This window comes from Helicoverpa armigera, chromosome 26, assembly GCF_030705265.1.
Source record: "Helicoverpa armigera isolate CAAS_96S chromosome 26, ASM3070526v1, whole genome shotgun sequence".
Lineage (NCBI taxonomy): Eukaryota > Metazoa > Arthropoda > Insecta > Lepidoptera > Noctuidae > Helicoverpa > Helicoverpa armigera.
The window spans coordinates 2,511,271-2,529,028 of NC_087145.1; the positions used below are offsets into that span (position 1 = coordinate 2,511,271).

General features: G+C 36.7%; 1 protein-coding gene across 1 annotated transcript in view; it reads right to left on the reverse strand.

The window, feature by feature from the left end:
- The window catches only part of Siz (schizo), a 166,266-nt gene that overhangs the window by 74,511 nt on the left and 73,997 nt on the right, over window positions 1–17,758 (reverse strand). Inside the window, exon 4 of the mRNA XM_064041831.1 lies at window positions 7,672–8,059. Coding sequence (XP_063897901.1) covers window positions 7,672–7,823 — 152 coding nt within the window. The 5' untranslated portion in view covers window positions 7,824–8,059. The remainder of the gene's footprint in view (window positions 1–7,671; window positions 8,060–17,758) is intronic.

Genomic DNA, 17,758 nt, shown 5'->3' on the forward strand with positions numbered 1-17,758 from the left:
TCAAAAACTTGAAAAAACTCACCTTTTATAACCGCACTCGCACTCCTCAGAAACACAAACATACGAAAACAATTTATTGGCCATTTTCAAACTTCTTACACTCATTTTATCTTATCACAGAACGAATTCACAAAACAATCACACACACAGTCACTATTTTTTTAAAACCAATGAGTTTTCTCTTCGTTTAGCAAATACTCTATCCCATATATGTTGTGTGGAGCACTGACAGTTTATATAAAATCAATAGGACCGTGCAATTAGGTGGGTGGATGTGGTAGTACGTCATACGCCAGTGGGCGGTTCCCTATCTGAGATAACTCGCTGCAGCCTTATCAATGACAGCTGATATAGTTCTTTCTTTCTATATTGTATCGACTACAGATTAGAAATATAAGAGCGAACACGAGGTCTGAGATTAAAATAATAAAACATTATAACTATTGCCATTTTGACCAGAATCATCATCTGCAGAGCCGTTTCCCAACTTTCGGCTTCCAGTTTAAACAGGTGCAGTAGAGTACCAGCGTTTACATGGTTAAATTGCCTGGTTGACCTCCTCAACCCAGTTACTTAGGCAATCCAATACCCCCTTGATAAGAATGGTCGTCAGCCTTTCTGGTTTCTGACTATCTGTAACGACTGCTAATGTGTTCAAATGACAGTCGGATCCCACTAAATTAACTTGATTTCCAAAACACAGACAAGCATAACAAATGAATACTACCGCTTACATAACAAATCATAATGTAGGAAAGGTCAATGACATTTGGTGCTGAATTAACTTCAAACGCTATTAATTTTCCTCATCATTATTGTTTTTATGAGCGGCAACCGACGCCTCAAACGAGGCCTAATTTATTTGGGACAAGAAAAATATTTTATCTGTACTAATGGACATAATTAATTGAACACACTTCTTAAATGAAAAATCGTTTTATTTCGTCATCAACAGAATCGTTCGAGTGGTCTATTTCTTTCTGCATTTAAGTTTAAACTATTCTGCTTGCAGCAGAACGCTTTTTCCTCTACCAGTCGTTAGAGTTAATAAATAAAATTCTTTAATGTTACTTCCAAAGAACTTCCGAGGAACTCTCATTTCCGAGAGATCATGGTCTTTAATACTTTTTTTAGTAAGACTAAAAATATTGATGTCATTTGTAGGTCTGATCTAAGACAATAATTAAAGGTTCAATATCTTCTAAGCACTTTCTGGTAAATATATTAGACAATTTGAAAAGCGATAAAGCTCAGTGTCAAGGTTATATCGATAAAAATAAATTTGAAACAAGGAAAAACCACCGGACAGACTGCTCAGCTATCCATTTATAGTAAGTACTAATAACATCAGGAGAGAAATGGATAGTCATTACGGAACGGGAAATATTGATGCTGCCGATTCCTAAAAGAAAGAATCATGGAGAACAAAATGACTAGCGGAGGTGCCATAACGGAAAATCGCCTAAGAAAGTAGTGTGCCAAAATGTGGGTGTGCAAGGGACGAGAAACGTTACTGTTTTCGCCCTTATACGCCTTCTTTGGGCCCGACCATTTTTTGTAATATCGAGCATCATTGTCAGATGTCTGAGAGAACCCGAACGTAGTTCACTCGTAACTGATCGTTTTGGTCATGCTTATGATCTTAGAAGAAGGCGCCTCATCTACCTGCATTATGGCATCTCCTCGCATCTTTCCGTACTCCGTGGAAACAATGTTATGGACGAAGAGAAGCGCTGAATAAAAATCGAATAACTAGATCCTGAAGAAGACGTATTGTTGTTTGGGAGAAGTTTTTGCGAAAAATATCTTTCAAGACGAGAAACTTTCCGTATTACGTCGATTTTTTATACAAAACGGATTTCATTATCAAGTAACACACGGTGCTAAAATTGCACGTAAATGCAAAGAGCTTGTCAAACATGATGTCATTGTGTATGACATCATGATGTTATCAAATACCGGCTTAAGAATCCCTGTCTAATAAAAACATGCGAAATCCTATATTTTTTGTAAGAACTTACTGTTAAGGACGTAGCTACAAATTAATGTCCTGGTATTGATTCTGATTGCATTCGTTTATCTATGGTATCATTTCATTTATGTGTTTGCATATTAAATCGTTCAGTCAACAAAATAAGGTTAAGGATTAAGCTCAAAACGCCTCCAAAAATGTAAGTGACCTTTGTCAGGCAAACAAAATTATAATAATAATTAAAAATTTCCCACATCCATTATACGTCAACTTTATTTTTGACAAAAATAATTAAACTCAGTTACAAATTCTAAGTCAACTTAGCCCAAAAGGCTTTACAAATTTCATAATATGTACTTAAGTACTTAAACATCAGCCCACTAATATAGTTTGGAACTTATAACAATCCTGTAAACTGAACATTTAATTTTGTAAGTTAATTTAACAAGAAAATCGTGTACAAAGCGGCATATTAGGTACTGTTATGATTACATGGCCTTCTGGTTATTTCGTAAAGGAACAATCTCGGGGGAATGTTTTTGACTAACCCCTAGCTACGGCAACATAATGTTTTTATTAAGCTTAAGGCAATTTATGGAGGTCGTGTTTGAGATGGTTTGCAAGGCGTTTCTCAACTTCTGATTTATATTTGATTGTGTTTAAGAAATGTCACGGATGAGTGAGTGGTCATCGGTCAAAAAGATGGTTCGGTGTGTTATTTCAAGTGTAGAAGAGCAAGATGAAATCCTTAGGAAAACAGGACAGCAAAGAACTTTTTGTGAGAAAATCACGCGTAAAATGCTTGACTGAAATAAAGGCCTAAGAAGTTATAACGAAGAATAAATTACGGATAATATTTAAGACCGGCTTCGTGATATTGAATAATAGATTTTGTGATTTTAAGAAGTTTTCGCTTCATTAATAAAATATGGCTCAATATTGTAATTTGAAGGTCAGATATTAGCATATTCAAATGGCAAAATGGCTGAGCGAAATTATTATAAAATCTGCCCATGGCACGGTTGTATATCGAGGCAATTAGTGCAATATTTGAATACACCGTGCATAGATGATCAATATTGCAAAATCAGAGAGGCACGTAGGTAGAAAAGGTCCGATGGTAGTGGAGGCCAGTCTGTGGTAAGATTTTAAGGTCGTGAACCATAGAAAGATGGTCAGTTGCCACATCCTGCCGCAGTCGGCTTTATTTATCATTAATAAATGGTTTGCTGACTCTATTATATGTAAGTAGGTGCATAGAGTAGGATTTCGTAAAAAGTTTGGTAGACGACAAAGAAAATATTAAAGCTAGAATTATTCAGGAGTTTTCTTGTTTACTTTTAATATTCAAAAGACTAATCTTAAGTACTGTTTAAAGCTCTCAGGGGTTGGTACAGATATTATTTTTGGATTTTATATAGCCTTTAGGAAAACGTGAATTTGTTATATTTCTTTAGGTTTACATATATTGCTAGGAGAGACCAGTTATTGTTTTAGTCCGTTTTGACACTCATTACACATCAACCTTGTTGTTAATTTTGTTAACTTAAAAACGTGATACAAACCTACTTATTTCGGGTCATTTTCTGCAAACAGCCCGCATGTTTCCGAGATACTTACGTTATTTAAACGATAGTCAAGTTGTGAGTTTCGAGTGAGGCTTCCCAAGGCCGGGTCACGTGGGTGGGGTATTTGCAAATCTGAGGCAGGCACGCCTTACTGCTTATTAGGCATAGCAACAAGACATCAATTAAGTACGTCGACTGTATGTTCGTCTTTTTGGTGATTAAGTATGTAAGTTGTTCGTTTGGTGAAGTTTTCGATCCAGACTTTTTTAATACGTCAAGACTTCAGTAATTCTAATGGAATCCGATATGAATGTCTACATGTGTTTTATTAGTCTCAATAAAAAAAAACACTGCCTACATAGCCCTACCTCTATGTAATTAAAACACAAGACACAATTTACCAGACATTTTTTTCATAACAAATTCTAATTCATCATCATCATCATCATCTCAGCCATAGGACGTCCACTGCTGAACATAGGCCTCCCCCTTAGATCTCCACAGATATCTGTTGGAGGCGACAAAATTTTAATAAAACAAGTAAAATCAACATTCTACTTAATTTTACAATCAATCAACAGTAGTCCAACCCCAATACCCAATACTGTGAACATTACGAATGACGTAACAAACCTACCCACGTTTTTACCCGGCTCGTGACGTCACATCCGTGGGTGGTCGGTCTCATTTCCAGCGAGTACTCAACAATGGGAAAATGAATATAAGGCATTAAATGTACAAGTGAATGTACGCGCTGGGTCCTTTTTCAGTTTTATTTTGAGCGTGAGTTTTATATGGTCGGTGAATTGGAATCAATTTATTAAATTGTCATCACACTTAATTTTTGAAAACATATTTATTATATCTGTTTATTTCTTTTACGAACTTTCGTCAACAGGATTCGCTAATTTACGAGCTATTCCCAACTATGTCATCCACTTCTCGGGAGAAACAATTTTCGTTACCGTTTCAAAATTAGTCTTTGGTTGAGTCTTTTCTCGGGCTCAACCAAAGACTACAGAGTTGCTTGTGTATTTATAATTGGTAGGGAAGATTAGTGAAATAAACAAAGTAAAATGACTAAAAATTTTGGCTCTGTAATAACACTTAGCACTTTAATTTACCTTTGTTCTAACACATCAAAATACCTACTTTATCATAGCTGTCTCGTTTCCAAAATGAGTACAGATCTATTAGTCCACAAGTGGGTAGACGAATTAATTTTATCGTTTGTACACTCCCACGTCAAAGGTTTTATACACCTCAGAAACATTTGCAACGCAAACCACTCGATATGTTTTATTATTAAACATTTAAATTAATTATGAATACGATCAATCTTTTCGTGCCGAAGGACCGATTTACAATCGATACTAATAATTTTGTTTACAGGTTTTGTTAGAATTCATATAACAATTCTTGGACAATATAACATTTCTTTTACGAGCCCAATCTTATACACCGTCTAGTATTCTTCCTATCCCTGTTAGAAAATCTATTTAGGGTTGGTCCAATACTTTTTCGCCCCTATTCTCTCTACATATAACCCTTCACTCTTTTCTTTGCTCTACATCCATATTCAACAACTTATTTGAACCATGAATTCCGTCCCTTTCCCATTACATCATGTCTATACCAGATACCAGAACACGCATGCCTCTCATCTTTTCTGTTATTGATATAACATAATTAACAGGACCATAAATGATACCTACTATAAATATGTTTCATAATTTTCTAAACCGATGAAGTCAAGTGTTTGTAATCAGAAGTATGACTTGCCAAATAGAACTGTTAAACGCTACTCTTTCGTTTGAATATAATGATTCTTATCTCATAACACTTTCCGTGAATAAATACCGTGACGACATACGCGAAGTAGGTACCTACACTTACAAAATGTTCATTTCTAATGTGACATTACGTGGTATTATACCATACCATCACAGTTTCACTTTCTATGCGACTATGCAAATCTACTCGTACATCACAGTAGAAAGTTACTCTAGCACTGTTTATGTAAACAAAAATATAGGGTTATAAATCAGTTTTACTGCGTTTACGTAGTTTTTTGGATGAAGACTGTGCTTGTGACGTTTCATTTAGACACGAAATGAATTTAAACGTACCGCAAAAATGATTGTTGCCCAAAAATAGATGTTAAATCTTTTTGCAGTGTATTGACGTCAAAATGTGAACGCAGTTTTAAAGATTCAATATGGCATGAAGATCTTTTTTAGGTTGTCTTTGCGAATATTTGCAGTCCGTCTTTTATTAAATATGGTTTATCAATTCAATCAATTTGGATGGAGTAAAATTATGTGAGAATAGATAATGGTCAGTACAGAAAACTCCTTTAAACGTCACTATTTATCATCAACCTATCAACCTCCTAAAACCAAATGCATCCCTAATAAGTTAGACGATCTGGCTTCAGTCTACACGGTACGACTGCTAAAGATGTTCAAATGACAGCCGGGATCCACTAATTTAACGTGCTTTCCAAAACAGGGAGGAAATCGTCATGACAAGATGGTCACCCATCCACAGACCAAACTTACCAAGCGTTGATTATAGCGATCTACACGTGCAGCCATTAAGTACTTAGCTAGCAAGAATAACGTCTAAGATCTATTTATAAAATCTTTCAAGATGAACACAAAAAAACACAGCGCATGCTATAATGCAGTTTCCCATGCAACAATGAGTCATCTGAGGAAAATAACCAAGCATTGCACTGGAAACATAGCGAACGAAATTAATAGCGGAGATGTCATAATGGAAAATCGCCTTAGAAAGTAACGCGCCAAAATACTTGTGAGCGGGGGACGAGGAACGTTACTGTTTTCGCCCTTGTACGCCTTCCTTGGACCCGACCAGTTTTTGTAGTACCAAAAATCGTTGACAAATATTTCAAAGAACCCGAACGTTAGTTGGTTAACTCGAAACTGCTTGTTCTGTTCATGCCAACTGTAGGAATTTGACCTAAAAGAAGGCGCCTGACCTACCTGCATTATGGCACCTCCACTCATCTTTCTTTACTCCGTGACTGGCAATCTATTATTGCTGTCAAAGTTATGACCTTTGCGTCAAAAGAATGTAATTGTACTGCAGTTAGTGTCATTTTAAATACTTCTTTTGTGAAAAATGGATTTTAATCAAGTTGTTGAAATGGTTTAAAGCTGGCTATGTTATATCCTCATTTGGCAACAATGCTGCCTATACATTTGGGTACTTTGTCAAAAAATTGGAGACAATAGTTATTTATTTTTGTATTAGGACGATATTATGCTCAAAAGAATAACCCTTAAACCCAATTTAAAAAATTATACTCATGAAACTTAACTCTGTATTTCAGCGGAGGTCGGCTTATGTTTGTTTTCAAAACATATATTTCATCAAATCCGATACGGCCACAATATTAAACAGTCGTTTCAATCAAACCGCAAAAACATTGAAACATGGACCATTATAAAATAATCACAAAAAATCGATCGAAAAGTCAAAAAAAATACGTTATTGTATTCGTAAATAGAGCTCTCATGTAAGATACACGGTCACGTCAACGACTCCTTTATTCGTCCGTCGACTCGTGCAAAAGGGTCTTTTGAAAAGAGTGCGGAGGACTTCGTGACGTCAGAGTCGACGGAACCTCCCGAACAATGAGTAATAGCACGCGTGTGTGGGGTGTGATGTAAGTGGCAGCGATGTTCATTAACCAACTTCAGGAAAGGAGGAGGTTGTATTCCTGTTTGCTTCCAGAAATATGTCAAGATCGGTAATTTGATGGTGGTTTGGTGCTTGAAAAAAGTTAACTATTGTCAATACATTAAAATATTGTCGCATTTAAGTCTTAAAGCTAAAGAAATCGTAGATTTTGATTATAGGTGTTCAAAATTAGTTTATGTGCAAACAGCTGTCAGTATCACACTTGGACCTCAACATTGTCTGTGGTATGAGAGGTCCCCGACGAACTGTCGAGCTTTTGAAAGGACCTACAAGACGTAGGCACCCTTTGTTTGCTCGGAAACGGTTGTTATATACAAAGAGTCTATGTGGAGCGCTATCTTCTATGTAACGTTACCCTATTCAGTGAGGGTTTTATTTCATTATAAGTTTATGTTGACATACCTGACATCATCCTGCAAGTGTTTCAACTCGCTCAGTTCCAGTTCTCGCCTCAAGTTGGATACTTCACAGAGGAGCATATCCCTCTCTGAAGACACCTTCTCCAGCTCCGCCCGCAAGCGGATCACCTCATTGGTGAGATCCATCGTCGCCATCTTGACGACTATCGATAACCACTATCGACACAACACATCACTAATCACAATGACACAAGGCGCATAAGCCAATCACCGTCGCGCATTTTAATTTTGGAACACCGCTCAACGTTGTTTTCGCGCACACTACACAACACAAACAAGGATGGGCAATGGCAAAACTGTTCACTTGTGCAAAAATATTTCAAACTTCGCTTTTCCAATGTTTCTGCTCGTTCAGTCTACATCGCTGGCATCTGAAACAATAAATCATTCCGTTAGGGCTGGAACGTAAAAGAAAATTGTTCAGTTGGTATGAGAAGCCAAAATATTCAGTTCATAAAGTGCGCGGAACAATGGCGCGCGTATGAAGTTACAACTACGTGGGGCAATAATACTGCGTTATGAATAACTAAAATTGTTCCCCTTATTGGTTGTTTTCAGCAAGCATAGTTTTCTTTACATTACTTGGTTTTATTGCGCTCTAGCGAATGGCAAAACATGTTTGTAGTAATAATGCTCCATTGCTTGAGGGTATACAATATACATAGACGTAACGAAATACAGTATTTGTCTTATATTTTTATACTTGTTAGTCTGAATAACTTTCCAATTATATGTATCAGTAAGTTACAAACATTACCTCCTTTTAATAAGCTGGGTAACTTGAGTTAGTTTACTGATTACAAGACAGAGTTGTATGTAAGCACATCTACATATGTAGACACTGGATAAGCTTTACAGTCTAGACTGAATTTTGGGTTAAATCACTTTATCTCAGACTGATCGTGTTACCGACTTCAAAATAATAATAATAATAATAATAATATTTTATTTTCCATATAAAAGTACACATTACAAACAAAACACTATACACTAATACAGGTACACAAAATTTTTTTGTTGAACTCTGGTACTCAAGGTAAGATTTAACTTGAGTTTTGAGTACCAGGGCCCTCGCAATACAAATGATTCAGTAGTATTAGTTACAGTTCATGTGAGTTGGCGTGAAAAAGTCTAAAGATTTAACAAATTTTATATAAGTATTCTATATTATTAATAAGGTAAAGTGCATGCATTTTGGTGGCTTACGGATGCTAGCTTTGTGTGTGTGTGTGTGAGGGTGTGTGAGAGGGTGTGTGAGGGTGTGTGAGGGTGTGTGTGCGCGTGTGTGTGTTGCGGGAGAGGAGCGAGTGTAAAGTGTGGCGTGTAGGTGATGTGTCGTTTCTAGAGTGAATGTGTGGGTGTGAGTGAGATACGTAATAATGTATGACATAAATCCTATTATAGTATTGTTAATTTTACTAGGTCTTCAGTTTCAGCATAGGTTTTAGTTAAGAGCCATTGAGATACTTTCCTTTTGCATTCAGATCTAGACAATGGATAAATTTTGCAGTGTTCGTTTAGGATGTTATATAAATGTCCGCTGATTACATTATGGTGCCGTGCAGCCAGGGAGCTCCTAAAAGCCGGAGTATGACATACCTTATGTGACCGACGTTTTTTGATAACGTTTGCGTTATATTCCAAAGAAATATGCTTTCTTGCAATTGTTGCAAGCACAAAGAGCTGTCTCACAGTAAGAATTTGACAGTTATCATAGAGTTGAGATGTCGGGTACCTAAAAGGTTTAAAAGTCATTACTTTGAGTACAGCTCTTTGTGCCCGCTCCAGGGCCAATAAGTGCGTCTTAGCAGCCCCTCCCAAACGGATATACAATAGCTCAGAATAGACTGACACAGAGCGCAGTATACAGTTTTTAAGGTGTTAAAGTCAGTAGAATGGCGCAGTTTTTTAAAAATGTATATCACCTTACGGACACGAGAGGTAAGACTAGTTAGATGACATCTCCAACTGAGTAAGTCATCAATATGTACACCTAGATATTTAATTTGGGACGATCTAGCTAAGGTGGTACAGCTACAGGGTGTAGGTAAATTACTTGGCTCGCAAGAATGTGCTTTTAGGACGAATGAATCTGCGGTTGGTTGAGTGGATGTTGTCAGCGAAAAGGTTAGGTAGGTGGTTTTGTCAAGGTTCAGGGTTAAGAGGTTCTTGGACAGCCAGTGCATTACACGACTTAAAGTGTGCTCGGCTCTAGCAAACACCTCAACCCAATCATTTCCACGTATAAGCAAAGCCGTGTCATCAGCATAGCTACAGATGGCGCAATTAGGGATGTTAAGTTTACATAAGGAGTTAATGTAGAGAAGGAAGAGGGTGGGGCCCAGGACCGAGCCCTGCGGTACGCCGAAGTTTAGAGAGGCACTTTCACTAATAAAACGGTCTATTTTTACTGACTGAGTCCTCCCAGAAAGATAGTCACTGAAAATCCGGAGAGCATATCCTCGGATTCCCATCATTTCCATCTTTATCAAGAGGAGTGGAACAGAGACAGTGTCAAATGCTTTTGTAAGATCAAGGAAGATGCCTAGGCATTTCTGTCTGTTATCGAGACAGTCAACTACTCGATCGACCAGATAAGCCACAGCATCCTCCGTTGATTTACCATGTCTGAAACCGAATTGGTTTGATGCTAGAATATTGTTTTTCTCTAAGAAATTTATAAGACGCGTATTTAATAATTTTTCCAAAACTTTGGACATGGCGGGCAATACAGATATTGGTCTATAATTATTTACACTGTCTCTGTTCCCACTCTTGAAGATAGGGTGGACAATAGCCCTTTTAAATGGTTTAGGGAAAGTACCACTCGACATTGAGATGTTACAAATATGTGTTATTACCGGGACTAGGGTGCTTGAACACTCCTGTAGTAATTTTGTTGGAATGGTGTCCCAGCCAATAGCTGTATCTGCACGTAAGCCACGGACAATTGCTTCAACCTCACATTCGTCGGTCGGCATAAGTACGAAAGAGTTGACAATAGTGTTTTCGTCTGGTGTATAGCCGGAAGAAACACCGAATTTTGTGCTAGTTTACTACCTATGCTAGAAAAATATTCGTTAACCTTATTAACAGATGCAATTTTATCAGTCTCTATGTTAAGAAGTTCGTTAGAAGAACTTTTTGAGCACTCAGAGTTTGTGATATTTTTAATCAGCTTCCATGTTTTTTTAGGATTGTTTTGAGCTTTCCGAAATTCAATTTTTTCGTATGCGTGTTTCAGCCTTTTAAGAAGTTTGTTGCAGAAATTCCGGTATCTGATATATGTCAGTTTCAAGATATGGTTGTCAGGTTCGTTCTGCAACTTTCGACACATTGAGTCACGATTGCGAATACATCGTAGAAGACCGTTGGTTATCCATGGCTTAATGATCCGAAGCTTTGAAGGAATTCGCTGTGTAATTGAATGACTAAGGATTATTGACCTAATCATTGAGACTAACACATCAGCCGCAACCTCCGCATCACACATATTCTTTACTGGGCTGAAATCAGTGTCCAGTACAGCTGCAAAAACCGATGAATAGTCCACTTTCACGATACTATTATTGTGTTTGGGTCTTTTTAATGTGTTTTCAATACTAATTAAAACAGGCGCATGATCGGTTATAAAAGTTTCAAATACCAATGTGACAGTTTTCAAATCTGATTTTAGTAAAATATGGTCTAGGCAACTCTTACCACGGGTGGGCAAATTGTGGGTAGGTAAAGACCGTGCAATGACGTCAAATTAAGATATTCGTTTGCCTGTTGATTCAAATCTGTTGGAATAATATTAATATTAATATCACCAATGAGAACCATGTTTTATAGTTTGATATGGATGAAAGGGTGCTATCCAAACCATTAAGAAAGTTATTAATGTTGCGGTTACACGGAGGGCGATACAAGGCAATTATCACGAGATTTGCGGTATCCACTTTGCAAATTAAACAGTTTGCGTCTAGAACAAGCGGTTCAATAATAATATGTGGTAGCGACAATCTGACATAGACAATAATACCATCATTTTGATTTATATTATTTGTTGTATAATAGCTTGCATAGCCCTCAAGTGATGGAATGGTTGGTGTTTTACTTAACCAGCACTCGGATAGAACTAATATTTCTGGTAATATGTTTGTGTTCTGTAAAAACACATTGAGTTCATCAAAGTTTCGGTTTACGCTGCGTATGTTGATATGAAGTATTTTTATTGAATTACTAGTTACATTTAAAATATTATCACACCGGCCGGGTTTACAAATATAGCACGGAGCCGTGCCAATAGCATCTATTTCATTAGATATAGAATCAAAGTTCATCATTTAGCTTGCTTAAGGAGTATATGTCCCGGTGCAATAGATCTTTTAATGTAATATAGATGCTAGTGGTGCCAGTGTCCGGCCTGCTTAATTTCATCTGTTCCGGAGTTCTGAATTTGTATTGAGGCTGTGGGCTCATAAAGGGTAGTTTGCTTCTGTTTAATAGTATCGTAATTGTGTTCAGACCTGTATGTGTTGGTTTTATGTAATGAGTGTATGTGTATATTTGGTAACATAATAGGTATGTGTGCATATGTATGTATGTTTGTATGTTATTATAAAAAGTAGCCACCGGATTAAATTTACAATGTAAGAAGATTTCAGTAATTATTCTGACAATTAATATTGGATTTTTATAAGAAAAGGGCATGCAAAAATTGATTGTAACAGGAAGGAAAACATGACTACTGTTGGTACTTAGTCATTCCTGTTAGGACTTGCCACTTTAGACTGGATTTAACTATTTTACGAATTGGGACAGCCACTTACAAAACGAAGTTTGATTCTAAGGAAACACAGGCATTGTGTAATTTGTCAGCTCAATACGATGAAACCCCTACCAGACGCTAGACGCTGATTAAAAAATCTTTGACCATCATAACATAGGTGTATGACATGAAAAACGGGAAACAGGGATTTACATATCATCTTCATAGCGGCTGTTTAAGCGCAGCAACGAAATAATTTCTGCGACTTCAACATTGGTCAGTTCAATTATGCACAACCTTCTAAAAACTGGTTGCATAATGATACCCCTGATTTATGCAAGGTCCCCTAGGATGGATAGTGCTTATGTAATCTGCCTCGTCTCCAATAGATTATAAAAGTCTCAAAAGAACTGCTTTTATTTTGGTCCCATCAAAATCCCTAATCTTTAGGCAGCCGAAAATCCCTAACTCCATGTATAAAAATTTGTTCCGTATATTTAGCCTAAGTGTAAAAGACAGTAATTAATTAGCTACAGTGTAGTCGTCTGTGGGATTTTATAATTAATTCTCTCTTAACTCGGTTAGAGACGCATCAGTTACATCGCCGGAAGAATACGTGATAAATGCTTCTGTCTTGTGGTTTAAGTTATGAGAATTTTGATGTAGATGCTAAGTTGCATAATTTCAAGGTTATGTATATTCTACCTCAAGTATACTTATGTAATATGCGAGCACGTCGATTGAGTTGTTGAAAATTATCATCACTTCTATAGACATTATGTTCAGTTTCGATTTAGTTGGAAGAGACGGTGTGGCATTCACTTTTCAAAAAGTCTATCGATTGTTTATTCTGTAGAAGAATTACATTATACCAAGAAAGATTACATTGGGGTTTATATGCGTGCTACTATTTGGTATGTATTATACCTGTCTGCAAATAGGATACTACATTTTAAAGTGGTTCAACAGAAGTAAGAGATATTTTCTTACAACTTGGACCACAAACTCGCTTTGATTCCGGGTGTCGCTCGCCTTGGTCAGACTCAGATGAATGAGCCCACAACTCGACAGTCACTGAGAATTACTTAATTTTACAATTACTGCCGCTCTAGACTTATTATAGCGTGAAGATACGACGTGTCCAATTGCTAAGTTTCACTATCGATTTGAGTAATGGCTCAAAGACATAGTAGTTTCTTAATTTTAATTTAGGGTCCCTGTCTTGGTTTTGCAACGTTTTATATACATATTGTATGTACACGCTAACTGAAATTGTTTTCAAGGTTAACTTAAGCATGAAGGATTACCAGGTGTCAGAGAGCGATGTCATAGATAAAGGGAAGTGGAGAAGAAAATTTAGGAAAGCTGACCACCATGAGGCACCAGGAAAGAGAATAGTTAAACTGTTTTTAGAAGGTGGGAAGTCATCAAGAGGCCGAGTTTTTGCTATGGGCGAGGGCGAAAGGAGTGCCACTCTCAAATTGAAACTCACCAATATTCCAAGGTTGGGAAAACTCTTTCGAACAATACCGCTACCATACTACTACTAATGAAAATTTAAAGAGACGGTGCAGCTAACAAGAGCTTCTTTAATTGCTTTCTTCGTAAAGTACTAACAGTCGCTCATTATTTATTTAGGTGGTCTCTAAATCTCACTCCAACAGACAAAATGCTTGCTAACAGAGCTAGAGGTATACTTATAGCTGAAGACGGCGGAACACAACAAAACAATGTTCTGCTTGATAGTACATTTCCGCTAAAAGACTCTCAATTCGATTAGTCTACCAATCTACTTCCTTCTTTACAAAAAATTGGTAGCTAATAGAAAGCCTGTAATACAGTCATCTATATAATAATAGATTTGGTGATCATTAAAATTAATAGTTTAAAAAAAATCCCAATGAAACCCACAATTTTCTGTGGGAACTGGGTCTTTTTGATAAGTCAATAGTAATTGAGAAGAGTACAAGTGAATCTGGCAATTAAAGGTCATTAACCTGTGCAATATGCTATACAAACTACAAATTATAGTGACTGGTATTGAACTTTCGTTAAAGGTCGTACTTTCAAACCTTGACAGTAATTTATTACGTGTTTAAAAGTTATAGCTAAGAAAATTGTACACCATTTTGGTGTTAAAATGAATTAATCGCTTCTTGGTGTCTCGCCCTTTGATTGTTTGAAGGTTTACTACCTTACCTTAGACTGATTGTTGGTTTAGCACTACAGAGGGTCTTATAAGTTTTTAGATCCCAAAAATAAAGATAAATGTCGCTCCTTATCCAGGACTTACGGACCAAAAAAGTTTGCCGCCGTAACATCTTTCAGTGAATACGTGCTCCAAAAACGATGTACATTAAAAGGTCAAAGAGATAGTTCACTTAGACGATGAGGAAAATAAATAAGTACTATAAGTATATTTTAAGCCCACAAGAGGTCCAATGAACATAGTTACAACAGTTTCCAATTACGAAGAACTTGTTCAAAACATTTGTATGAAGCCGAATGGCGTCGAAAAAAGCACCTGAAAGCTGACAAAAAGTGATTTAATTATGTTCAAAAGCGACATGGACTCGCTAATAAAGTTAGTTTGGGTAACTATGCACGTGAGCAAATTCAATGTATGCTACTGAAATTGTAACCAGTTGCCGTTAACAGAGACTTTTGGAGCTTGTTATGAAAATGCGCTTCAGCAGATAATTAAATTAAAGGTGAAAGAGGGGTTTTATGATGTGATTTTTGGAGTCCATGTTCTATTGGTGGGGCATTCAATTATTTAAATAAATCTTAAGGTAAGAAACTTTATATTTTCAGTGACGAATCAAGAAAATAGGAAAACAGGTTCAGATGGTTATAGAATGGCTCCCGCAAGTTTGTATAGTACATGTACATATATAATGATAAATATTTTAGAATGAGAAGAAATAATGAAGAATAAAGGATAGAAACTAAGTGTAAGTTTAATATATAAGATTATATTATCAAGGTGTAATGCTGAGTGAGATGTTGCTCATTCTCCAACTTATCTACAGTTAATCACCAGTTTATCCTATTCATCAACATCATCATCATCTCAGCTATAGGACGTCCACTGCTGAACATAGGCCTCCCCGTTAGATTTCCACAGATACCTACGTTTATCAGTTTATCCTATTATCTACGATTAATTGCTTTTTACAAATTAATTTTAAATTCACAATGCCTTTATAGTCCTCATTTCCCTTCCTCAAAATACAAAATCCTTACTCCAAATGAGGAACCCGTATCAGATCAAACCACAAACCAATTAAGACGTTAAACTGATGGATACAAAGTCTAATTCAGATTAGCACGATACACGCCTCGCTGATTAAATTATCTAACAAGCTGCAACTGTAATTATATTTTGGAAAGCACGGGATATATGAAGGATATTAAGAAATGGTGCATTGCAGCACGACTGTTTTGTTTGGAGAAGATTATATAAACGTACTGCGCTTCGCATATTTTTAATGTTTACTTCGCGTTCTTGGTAAGTTGATAAAACATGTTTGCTAAGAAATAAATAAAATACAAGTTTGGATTTTTGTGTTATGCAGTTTCGTTTGGTATTGTACAAACTAAAGATAATTACATCCGCAGTTGTAGTTAACTAAATCTAATAATCGTTGAAATCCAAAACACATATACGCGTATACGTATATATTATAGTAAGATAGGGTATTATACTGGCGCGATGGCGTACCTATCGTCTTAAATTACACTTTCCTATTTCTAAATAAGTACACAAATCCCAACACAAACTACTAACGCCATCTATGAAAGATCTACGTCAACAGCCGAGCGCGCCAATCAGCTGATCGATACAACGAAAGTGAACGCTCAGCCGACAGATGTCGCTAGTGGTACCAAAACATCAACAAACGACAGAACGAGATTTATTTACTGCGTGGGAAGTGTAGTAAAACTGTTAACCGTATTCCATGAATGAGATACGACAGTAAGCTGTGATTTGTAAGGGAATTTCTGCTTTGGGATTGATAGTGAGTTTTTTTTTTAACTTGTTTGTAAGTTTTTGGGCGTAGATTTGACGTCGGGATTCTATGTCCGGTTGGGTTACGTCATTTATCATCCGGTCATGTGTATAACGGGCTTTTACTACTTCTTTGTTCTTTTTGGAATAGCTATCTAAGCCCTTCATCGCTTGTGTTGAAACTAGACAATGCTTTTTGACATGTAGTAGAAACTTCACGCAGCAGAAAATAAAATTGCCTTATTACCAGGACGTATTACAACCAGTCTCACCAAGGGGTTTCGAGTTGTTCGTGGTTTAGGAAGTCAGATAGACCCGCACTCCAGCGTTTGACTTGAAGACGACCCCAACATAGCTGGGAAAAGGCTAGCCATGGTATATTAAAAGGATCGTCTAGCCGTCAATAATACGTCCAATTCTGACCATTTAAATTTAGTTTTCGACGAGTTCCGATACACCATCTGTCAAGTTATATTGGTTTCTATTGAGCAGTGCCCCTCAGGGATTCGCTTCTCATGACCGATTGATCCCGTCGGTAGTAATCCGGTTTTACGCGAGCCCTTTACAAACAAACAAACAAACTTTCTTTTCTGTAGTATTTGTATGGATGTTGACGGTTCTTTATTAAATGTTTCTCTGTCATCAGATTAAACAGTTCTTTATTTATAAGAATTTTGTTATTCAAATATCTAAACACTTTTATTATTTTAAGATTCGAAAACAAAAGATGATATTGATGACTCCTGCTTTACCGGCTCTTTGCAAATCCAATAATAGTCACGTACGGTAATTAGATATGGGCAAAAACTACAACCACCAATCTCGACTAACTACTATCTAGAGTTATCCAACCTCAGATTAAATAAAGAGACTATTGAAATAAAATTTCCAATCCTGAGAAAACGACACATCTGAACTACCCATGTAGGTAAAAATTCAATTTCAAACAAATCGAATTCTACCAGAACCTACTAAAAAAATCCGCAGATACAACGACTAAATCAAATCTAGACTAGTCAAACAAAAAACGATGTAGCCACGGAGGCCACAAATATCAAAATGGCTGACACGACCTTCTGGATCGAGAACCAATTAAAAAGTTCCATCTACCTGGTATAAAACTGAAATTGGGTGGTTCCCCCCCCCCTCCTTCCACTCGCTTCCCGGTTCGTAAGGTAAACATTGTTCATCTATGTGGAATTCTGGAACGAGACTTTTATAGTTCCAACGAAATGTATTTGATGTGAAATGTATCGGATTTATTGGAAGATAAGCTGAATTTCATTACTTCCAGTTTAATTTGAT